This window comes from Schistocerca cancellata, chromosome 2, assembly GCF_023864275.1.
Source record: "Schistocerca cancellata isolate TAMUIC-IGC-003103 chromosome 2, iqSchCanc2.1, whole genome shotgun sequence".
NCBI lineage: Eukaryota > Metazoa > Arthropoda > Insecta > Orthoptera > Acrididae > Schistocerca > Schistocerca cancellata.
The window spans coordinates 575,659,599-575,671,299 of record NC_064627.1 but is presented as its reverse complement, the minus strand read 5'-3'; the positions used below and the strand labels follow the sequence as shown (position 1 = coordinate 575,671,299).

General features: G+C 44.2%; 1 protein-coding gene across 1 annotated transcript in view; it reads right to left on the bottom strand.

Annotated features, from left to right (window-relative positions):
- Positions 1-1,059: 1,059 nt before the first annotated feature.
- The window catches only part of LOC126156630 (V-type proton ATPase subunit F 1-like), a 93,512-nt gene continuing 82,870 nt past the window's right edge, over positions 1,060-11,701 (bottom strand). The window contains exon 3 of the mRNA XM_049916322.1: positions 1,060-1,260. Coding sequence (XP_049772279.1) covers positions 1,060-1,260 — 201 coding nt within the window. The remainder of the gene's footprint in view (positions 1,261-11,701) is intronic.

Below are 11,701 nucleotides of genomic sequence, written 5' to 3'. Positions count from 1 at the left end.
TCCACATGATATATTTCCATAATTTACAAATTTCGTATTTCGCTTAAGTGTTATTTTCTAATGAAGTTGTAGTGTATCGCAGTTTACACTTCAAATGTCTCTGAGCACTATGGGACTTAACTTCTGAGGTCATCAGTCCCCTAGAACTTAGAACTACTTAAACCTAACTAACCTAAGGACATCGCCAACGTCCATGCCCGAGGCAGGATTCGAACCTGCGACCGTAGCGGCCGCGCTGTTCCAGACTGTACCACCTAGAACCGCTTGGCCACCCCAGCCGGCGTTTACACTTCAATATCGTTTTGTGCATTGCAGAGAATCCCCATTATATACATACGTTGATGTTGTCCCGTTTTAGGATATGCCCTGGAATATCATCACGTCGGAGTATTTTTTTGGGAGGGACAAGGGGAAAGAAGGGAACGATGTCTCATGTATGGTTACAGTAGGATGGGATACTACCATACTTAACTATAGCACGTGTGAGTTCCTTGATGAACAATTCGAGACCCCTGAATTAAGCGCAGTGCGTCAGTAGTGACAATTTAATTGAAATGGCGTCCTCGAATACAAGAGCTTACCATGCCAGACACCTAATTATGAGAAATAATCAAGTTGCATGCGCCTTAGTGTGGTTACTGAAGTACTGAAGCACTGCACAAAAGAGATCTGAGTAAGACAAAATGGTATAAATATAGATATGCAGTATTAACAATTATGTAAATAGTCAAACGTAGAGAATACTATCTTTACATAGTGGTATAAGGACTTCGGGGACGCCTTGTACACTGACACTTGCAGCAGAAAAGAGAAAATTCCTTACGTCATTATGAAAGTTATATTATTACCAGATTAAAATCTTTTTCTTTAGGTCTCTTGACAACAAACTAGAGTGTTTTCTGGGTGAAAATGGAAGAAATTTCTATGTTGGTTTGGCGTGAATAAGACAAAAATAAATTCGGGATTACGTACGATATAGCTTATGCAGAACAGAATGAATACATTCAAAACTGAAGAAAGATGTGGAATGTGGGGTGTCTGCCGGCAGCAAGCGGCTGCTCAGCGGAAGTCCTCGGCGTCGTCTGCCTGGGGGCCGCCGCCCTCGCCCTCCCCCTCCGTGGCGCGCAGGCGGCGCACCGCCCTCAGCATCACGTCGGCTTCCGAGTCGAAGGGCTGGTAGGGGGAGGGAATCGTCAGCAGCACCGGCGGCTTCCGGCTGTCCAGGTGGCGCGCCATGCTGTTGGCGATCACCTCCGCCACCTGCAGAGACGCACATCGCACGCACTGTCAAACACATGTACATACACACAGTCCATTCACATCAATGTCAGCACCATCTACGTTCGAGGTCAATGTGCAATAATCAGTAACAGACAGTAGCTGGCTGCACTAGCAGTGAAGGGTGTCGGGTGGGCACCTAAACTGTGCACTCGTTGTCGTTCTGCGGAATAGAAAAGCAACTGGAATCACTCAACAGAGGAAAGTCCACTGGACCTGACAGGATACCAATTCGATTCTACACAGAGTACGCGAAAGAACTTGCCCCCCCCCCCCCTTCTAACAGCCGTGTACCGCAAGTCTCTAGAGGAACGGAAGATTCCAAATGATTGGAAAAGAGCACAGGTAGTCCCAGTCTTCAAGAAGGGTCGTCGAGCAGATGCGCAAAACTATAGACCTATATCCCTGACGTCGATCTGTTGTAGAATTTTAGAACATGTTTTTTGTTCGCGTATCAAGTCGTTTTTGGAAACCCAGAATCTACTCTGTAGGAATCAACATGGATTCCGGAAACAGCGATCGTGTGAGACCCAACTCGCTTTATTTGTTCATGAGATCCAGAAAATATTAGATACAGGCTCCCAGGTAGATGCTATTTTCCTTGATTTCCGGGAGGCGTTCGATACAGTTCCGCACTGTCGCCTGATAAACAAAGTAAGAGCCTACGGAATATCAGACCAGCTGAGTGGCTGGATAGAAGAGGTTTTAGCAAACAGAACACAGCATGTTGTTATCAATGAAGAGATGTCTACAGACGTTAAAGTAACCTCTGGCGAGCTACAGGGGAGTGTTATGGGACCATTGCTTTTCACAATATATATAAATAACCTAGTAGATAGTGTCGGAAGTTCCATGCGGCTTTTCGCGGATGATGCTGTAATATACACAGAAGTTGCAGCATTAGAAAATTGTAGCGAAATGCAGGAAGATCTGCAGCAGATAGGCACTTGGTGCAAGGAGTGGCAACTGACACTTAACATAGACAAATGTAATGTATTGCGAATACATAGAAAGAAGGATCCTTTATTGTATGATTACATGATAGTGGAACAAACACTGGTAGCAGTTACTTCTGTAAAATATCTGGGAGTATGCGTGCGGAACGATTTGAAGTGGAATGATCATATAAAATTAATTGTTGGTAAGGCGGGTACCAGGTTGAGATTCATTGGGAGAGTCCTTAGAAAATGTAGTCCATCAACAAAGGAGGCGGCTTACAAAACACTCGTTCGACCTATACTTGAGTGTTGCTCATCAATGTGGGATCCGTACCAGATCGGGTTGACGGAGGAGATAGAGAAGATCCAAAGAAGAGCGGCGCGTTTCGTCACAGGTTTATTTGGTAACCGTGATAGCGTTACGGAGATGTTTAGCAAACTCAAGTGGCATACTCTGCAAGAGACGCGCTCTGCATCGCGGTGTAGCTTGCTGTACAGGTTTCGAGAGGGTGCGTTTCTGGATGAGGTATCGAATATATTGCTTCCCCCTACTTATACCTCCTGAGGAGATCACGAATGTAAAATTAGAGAGATTCGAGCGCGCACGGAGGCTTTCAGACAGTCGTTCTTCCCACGAACCATACGCGACTGCAACAGAAAAGTGAGGTAATGACAGTGGCACGTAAGGTGCCCTCCGCCACACACCGTTGGGTGGCTTGCGGAGTATAAATGTAGATTTAGAAACGGAGCGATTCATTAGACGTCCACAGAGGCACGATCATTGGCTTTGCGGCATGGGGCAAAGCATTCCGCAAACGACTAAATTCTGTGAACTGGAAGCATGCTGCCATGATTATAGTATACCATGCATAGCAAAGTGGCGCTATCCAGAACTGGCGCTGAGGCAACTGTGGTGCACCATGGGCCATAGATAATAAGGCTGAATGAAGGCTGCGGAGATGTGTGCGGGCGAACAGATGAGCAACTGTTGAGCAACTGACAGCCCATATGAACGAATGGGCTAGCAAAGTGTCCCCTCAGCAACCGTTCAGTGAACTTTATAAGGTGGCTATAATTTCGCACCTTACAAGCACTCATCTACATACTTTGCCGTGATTTACAACCGTAAGTATGCATCATGTGATAGGTTGTACATCGTATATATGAATATTTAAAGAAGACTGACATTGTCACGTACACCCTGTAAACAGTTGTTAACGCTTATTGCATGAAAGGTGATTGTGGTGTGCGTACTGTAAGACCTTCGGTACACACACTATCAGATTATTTGACTTGTCGCTCTAATGAAGTAGGCGAGTGTCACCAATATGTCTCGTGGTCTTATCGTGGCGTGTTTATCTTCTGCCGTTAGGTCAGATGATAGAAATGCCACTTGCACGCTTAGAGTAGCAGATTGACGGTGACCAACTTTAAACAGGACTTGATTAATTTTCACACACATTTATTAAAATAATAACAAGCGTAAACATTATGTAACTTGATTCTGGATGCTATTTACAATTGACAATCTGAAGTTCCTTTGGTCTTGGTACGTTAACCTTATTCTGACATATCTCTGATACTTGGCAAAGTGTCTATACATTTCTCTTCATGGCTATGTACAGGAATATAACCTTTTTAGGTGCAGACTGAAACTTGACTATAGGCTGGTACAGACTATAACAGACTGGTACAGACTGGTGCAGACAAATGCAGACTGACTAATTGGAGGTCTGTACACTCATTATAATACCTCACGTGTTCAGGTATCACCGCGCGAGTGTGATCCGCGAGGAGAAAAGGTTCTACGTTAGCAGCAATCTCATTGGCTGCGTTACATATTAATATGCGATTGGTGGAAGCAGAATTTGGTCCGTCTCTAAGGCAGTGCCATCTCGTAATGCGGAGATGGACGACTGCTGCACCTGCGCTGTTGTGCTTAGCGGGGCGCGCTCTACTGGGAAAGTTGTGTACGCGCTGACTACGCGGAACTATGTACACAACAGTGATGGAGTGTCTTTATTATCAAAATGGCGTAATGAATGATTGCCTATACTAGTAGAGGTTGGAACGCCAGTGGAAATGAAGCAGGAGGTGTAACTCAGGCCCTGGGTAGAAACGCCCGCACTGAAGTGTTGACCCTGTTTAACAAAGGAAGTAGCCCTAGCAGGACGGTCGGGGCACCTGAGTGCTGAAGCACAATAGTGGTGGCTGGCCGGTATTGTAGCTAGGCCGGAAGCATAACCGGAAACTCTGAAAATCTTGGACACAGCAGACAGGAACAAAGATGCGTTACCTCGGATCTCACGCAGGCTGGGTTATTTCTGAGGAATTTTACTCGGAGAAGCATGCCATTGTATGAATTCCTAATTAACAGGGATAGGTATTTCCTCTCAAACTTTCCGCGTTGGACGACAAAGGACTAAAATATGGTTGGTGGGTCTGCGGAAGAATCTATAGAGAGAGAATATTCCGTTGTTTCGAGAATATGATTCGCTTTCTGCAGTTACGAGGGAGGGCAGCCGAGCTTTGCTGGGAATCCAGCGCTGGAGAGAATGTGTTCTTCCATTTTGAACGATCGTGTTTGACAGTCGCTCAGTATCAGCTTTTGTTGCTACAGACGGGCTTGCTGTCTTTGCTCTCACGAGAGTTTATAGTTAGAACGGTTAGGCGCTGTACTGTTGCGAAATTCTACGATTCTGGACTTCCCCTCCGGGAAGGGAGTCGTCGTTGAGTACGAAGCGTTCAGTGATTGAGAGCACTTCTCTGCCTATACTCACGTTGAGACGTTACCTTGGCGCTGGGAGTTCGCGTTTCTCGTCTGTAGAACACAGAGCGGAGAAGACAGTATTAGATTATACTAGTCGGAAGACTGTCTTCTGCCGTACAAGTGTCTGAATGAGTTGTTTTTAGTATTTTGTAGCTGGAATTCTTCCATCGTCGCAGACGTGTACGACAACCACCACTCCGACGCATCGGATGGCCTACATATGGTGATATTGCTAATTGCTTCGGCTTAATAGGGCTGTAAAGCTAAACAGCTGTGATCACGTAAATTTTATTTCCACTGAGGTTGCACACCACTGTAGATTACCTTTGAGAGTAGTGTCTTTTAATGTTTGGTACGTAGGTGATGTCAGTCATCTCGCGTTGGTTACATTAGATCGCGAAGCCATAAAAAATGGGCAGATTTGGGCAATTGATCGATCACATTAGTTAGGTTCAAAATGGTTCAAATGGCTCTGAGCACTATGCGACTTAACTTCTGAGGTCATCAGTCGCCTAGAACTTAGAACTAATGAAACCTAACTAACCTAAGGACATCACACACATCCATGCCCGAGGCAGGATTCGAACCTGCGACCGTAGCGGTCACGCGGTTCCAGACTGAAGCGCCTTTAACCGCACGGCCACACCGGCCGGCATTAGTTAGATACTCCATTTGTATCTCTTTCTGTACATTGGACGTAGATACATAATTTGTAATATACAGGGTGAGTGACCTAACATTACCGCTGGATATATTTCGTAAACCACATCAAATACTGACGAATCGATTGCACAGACCGATCGTGAGGAGAGGGGCTAGTGTAATTGGTTAATACAAACCATAAACAAATGCACGGAAGTATGTATTTTAACATAAACCTACGTTTTTTGAAATGGAACCCCGTTAGTTTTGTTAGCACATCTGAACATATAAACAAATACGTAATCAGTGCCGTTTGTTGCATTGTAAAATGTTAATTACATCCGGAGATATTGTAACCTAAAGTTGACGCTTGGGTACCACTCCTCCGCTGTTCGATCGTGTGTATCGGAGAGCACCGAATTACGTAGGGATCCAAAGGGAACGATGATGGACCTTAGGTACAGAAGAGACTGGAACAGCACATTACTTCCACATGCTAACACCTTTTTATTGGTCTTTTTCACTGACGCACATGTACATTACCATGAGGGGTGAGGTACACGTACACACGTGGTTTCCGTTTTCAATTACGGAGTGGAATAGAGTGTGTCCCGATATGTCAGGCCAATAGATGTTCAATGTGGTGGACATCATTTGCTGCACACAATTGCAATCTCTGGCGTAATGAATGTCGTACACGCCGCAGTACATCTGGTGTAATGTCGCCGCAGGCTGCCACAATACGTTGTTTCATATCCTCTGGGGTTGTAGGCACATCACGGTACACATTCTCCTTTAACGTACCCCACAGAAAGAAGTCCAGAGGTGTAAGATCAGGAGAACGGGCTGGCCAATTTATGCGTCCTCCACGTCCTATGAAACGCCCATCGAACATCCTGTCAAGGGTCTGCCTAGTGTTGATTGCGGAATGTGCAGGTGCTCCATCATACTGATACCACATACGTCGACGCGTTTCCAGTGGGACATTTTCGAGCAACGTTGGCAGATCATTCTGTAGAAACGCGATATATGTTGCAGCTATTTGGGCCCCTGCAATGAAGTGAGGACCAATGAGGTGGTCGCCAATGATTCCGCACCATACATTTACAGTCCACGATCGCTGTCACTCTACCTGTCTGAGCCAGCGAGGATTGTCCACGGACCAGTAATGCATGTTCCGTAGATTCACTGCCCCGTGGTTTGTGAAACCCGTTTCATCGGTAAACAGGTAGAGCTGCAACGCATTCTCTGTTAATGCCCATTGACAGCATTGCACTCGTTGATTAAAGTCATCACCATGTAATTGCTGTTGTAGCGACACATGAAACGGGTAAAAGCGGTGAAGATGCAGTATGCGCATGACACTACTTTGACTCAGTCCACCGGCTCTCGCAATGTCCCGTGTACTCATGTGTGGGTTCATGGCAACAGCAGCAAATACACCAACTGCACCCGCTTCTCCTGTGACGGGCCTTTTACGGACACGTTTGCGTGCTACGACCATACCTGTTGCATACAGTTGGCAGTAGATGTTTTGCAATGTGCGGCACGTTGGATGCTCTCTGTCCGGGTACCGTTCTGCATACACCCTGCAGGCTTCAGCTGCATTTCGTCGACACTCGCCATAGATGAGTATCATCTCCGCCTTTTCAGAGTTCGAATACACCATGGTCACAGTTCCTACAACACTACACTATCACAGACGTCTGGTAACACGGTGTACTACAGTTGGTCTGCGTACGGAGACTAATGCAGAATAACAATAGCAGCAAGCGCTACATGCGGACACTGCGACGGCTAGACCAAACCACAACAGTGCACTACAGCCACACTCGTAAACACGGTCGTCATCGTAAACATGTCCCTGCAGATACTGCTCGCCGACGTTGGCCCGTGTTTGTTACAACACGCAACTGAACGTCGGAGGTTTCAAGCGTCAACTTCAGGTTACAATATCTCCGGATGTAATTAATATTTTACAATGCAACAAACGGCACTGATTACGTATTTGTTTATATGTTCAGATGTGCTAAGAAAACTAACGGGGTTCCATTTAGAAAAACGTAGGTTTGTGTTAAAAAACATACTTCCGAGCATTTTTGTATGGTTTGTATTAAACAATTACACTAGCTCCTCTCTTCACGTTCAGTCTGTGGAATCGGTTCGTCAGTATTTGATGTGGTTTACGAAATATATCTAGCGCTAACGTTAGGCGACTCACCATGTATAAAAGTCTTTTAATCCACAATAAATGTACAAGTAGAAACAGCATTTATCAGTTGGTTCCTTTAATTTTTCATTTATGTTTATGTTATATTTTAAATTTTAAAGAGCAAGAAGGAGGAGATATTATCACCCTAAGAGATCCTAAGATCTGCTTCAGGGAGTAGTCAGACAGGGCCAAATCTTCATTTTCGCATGCAGTATTTTCTGTTGCGCACATTCATTTTACACCAGCCTGGCTTGTCCTACCAGGATTCTACTTAGTCTTCTGATAGTAGTCATAAAATGGTTTGAAACCAAGAATTTTGAAAATGTTTTTACCATTTATGATGTTTAGATGTGACTGGTAGTGATCACCAGCTTGCGAGTAAAATTGCACTGCTTAAGTCACGCGCTAACATTAAAAATGATATTTGTGTTTTATTGTATTTCTTTTCAGAGGCGTTGCGCTTTAGCCCACTGCAATCTACTGATATTAATATTGTCGTTTGTCATTGTATTTTGTTTTTATTGTAACGATACTGCTCGTTCACGACGTTGCCATTAATTTAGCTTGTTTGCTGTAGATATTTTAGGTTACATGCACGTTGCATAATAAATGTAGATATCATAGATTGTGTGTACATTTAAGAGAGAATTGGTATCAGGAATCAGTCCATGATAACTAGGGCGAAAGCGCGCTTAGTAGGACAACAGATCACTGGTTCTAACATTATAGAAGTGGCAGATATACGGGGTGGTTAGGAAAGCCTATGGGGTAAGAAAGAGTTAGCTGTTTTAGCAGCACAAGGCACAGGTGATGAGAATACCGATCCAAGGGAACTTTTTTAAGATGATACACAGTCAAGCCCGTGGTGGGCAATCTGATAGCGAAGTTGAGGAACAGAGACATAGTGAGGCAATCGTAAAGATACGGGACTCTAATAGAGGGAGTCCAAGTGAACGTGGAATAACTAAGAATCGTGGCAGATAGCCGTCAGTGATATCGTCACGGCCGGCCGTGGTGGCCGAGCGGTTCTAGGCGCTATAGTCTGGAACCGCGCGACCGCTACGGTCGCAGGTTCGAATCCTGCCTCGGACATGGATGTGTGTGATGTCCTTAGGTTAGTTAGGTTTAAGTAGTTCTAAGTTCTAGGGGACTGATGACCTCAGAATTACGTCCCGTAGTGCTGAGAGCCATTTGAACATCGTTACGAGGCAACATATCAGGGGCGCGTAGTGACGACTTTTTTGAATACCAATAAATGGTAGGAGAAAGGGCAGAAGATCACTTAAGAGTAGAGAAAGAAAAAGTCACAGTAGGAGAGAAGATATAGTAACTCAGGTGTGTCGGACATCCTTGCATACCTAAAAGCAGTGGAAAGTGAAATGGGAAATAAAATTCTATAGGGCAGCTCTGAATTGGGAAGTGAAATGGGAAGTAAAATTCAAAAAGTCAGCTGTGAATTGGCAAGCCAAATAAAAAAGGGAATGATGAAGTACGCTCTGAAATGGGAAGTAAAATTCAAATCGTTAGAGCTGAAATGGGAAGTAAAATTGAAACCCTTGGTGTCGAGATTCATTCGATAAAACATAAAACGAGGTAAGTGAAAATTGAGGTGGTCATGCTCCGAAAAAAAACTAGAACGAGAGATTGCGGAAGTCAGAAGAACCGCGAACGAGGCGCTATTACTAGCGAGGAGGGCAAAGCAGATTGCTCTGGAAACATTAAAGAAGACAGAAAACACGACAAAATTAGGTAGAGGTGCATTAATGAAGTTACAGAGCCACGTGAAACAAGTACAAATAACGCAGCTGCAAAAGACAGAAAATGCGCCAAATAACGCATTGACCACGGATCTCTCCCAGTTTAAACAAAACATAGAAAGCGAAATTAAGCAATTATCTCAGGAAGTCAGGTCGCAACCTAGCCAAAAATCACATCTCAGAAAACAAATAGTAGGCGATTTGGAAATAATAGAAACCGATAGAGCCAGTTCAAACTCAGCACGATCATGTCCAATCCCAGACGATACTAAAATGCGCTCGAATGTAAGAGTCGCTCGTCAACTACAGACTGAAAGCGTATCTGCAGAGTAACGAAATACCGCTGGAGATATAGCCCCTGCGTCTACACAGGGCGCGACTGGGTCGTAAATTGCGAATACGGAGAACGGCAATGAGATATTTCATACGCATCATTGTTACCTGATAATGCGCACCATGGAACATTTTTCCATTGATGAAAACGTGACAGGGAGTAGAAGAGAGGATGCCCAAAGTACCGGTAGACCGGAAACGTTAGCGTCATGTGAGAATGTGGTGGCCGAGCGCAAAGAAATTCTAAAGAAATTTTGGATTTTAAGCATTTTATCACTGTACCAAAATTCCTGCATTACAAAGGCGAGGGTACTATTTCAAACCCAAAAACTTTCATTGCACAATTTCATTTATCACTATCTCCTCACTGGCCTCTGTTGTACAAACTGGACTTCTTATGTTGACATATCGAGAGAATATCGGCCGAATGCATTTGGAACATTGCAATAACGTGCACGTCATACGAAGAGTTTGGTGACGCATTTTTAAGAAATACTGGTCCAAGGAGAGACAGTACAGGATCAAACAAGAAATAATGATGAGCAGAGTCTTGGAGAGTTCAGGGTTCTATAGCCTGGTGAAGTATTTCGAAAAATTGACCAAGAAAAATCAGTATTTGGACGACCCATGCACACCGGTTGAGATCATGGGATTGTGTTACATGAAGTTGCCAATTTACTACCAGCAAACGCTCGTCGGCCGATGTGGAAGTGATGTAGAAGGATTCAAGGGTATCCTAAGAGAGTTGGAGTTCGCTTTCAACGAGCAGCAGGCTCGAGAAAAACATAGGCAGAGAGACGTGCAAAGTGAAAGAATGGAGAACAACAGAGGGAATAATAGAGGCCGGAATTGGCAAGACAATGTAAATCGGCCGTCTCATCAACACATGGGCCATACATATCGCAGTGGGAACAATGTACAACGGAAGAACTATGGCAGAGAATATAGGCAACAAAATGAACGCAGATGGGAGCCACAAAGTGATAGCGATCATGGGACGACAATAGAGGAACTCTTCAATGGTCTGACGAGGGATGGGGTGGAATGAATAACAGGAATCGGAAACAATCGATTGAAATTAGACCACCTAATCCAGGGACAGTACGGCAAAATGACATAGAATAAGTAGGAAGATTTAAAATGAGCTTGTATGGCGAAAATAAAGTATATTGTACATAGTTAGCAATTAAGTAAGTTATTACACTGAAGGGATATGTAGATTTATCAATATTTTCTGTGCTATTATCGTGTTAAAAGACGTACTACAGTGCATAAAAAGGGCAGGATGTCGAGGGTGAGAAAGTTATGGTATGTTTCTTTGTGTACGCTATAACTATGTGCACAGCAAGCTGAGTGTACAATTTAAAAGGTGTTTGGATTTTAAGATGTGCTACCCGTCCATGAAAGAATTAAGTAAAAATGAGAAAAGTGCGGTCCTGCAAAAATGTTGTAAAGATGTGTGAATAGGTAAGTTTGTTAGCCAATTGATGTGGAATGTATTAGCAGAGAACGTCAGCATTTTGAAAAAAATGTTACAACTACTTCATGAAAGGAGTGTCTATTTTCCATGTTTGGCAATGGGATCACAAATGAGTAGGGTTTATGGCGACACGCAGCTGTGTCGTCCAAGTATGATTTGTCTTCATTCAGAGAAACGAGAGTTCACTAGGTGGTGTGCTCCACGTGGCTACGCGAGAGCGCACCATTACTTGTACATGGAAGTGCTGCATTTATACTGTTCAGAGAGACGGAAGAATTGTGTACATGGCAG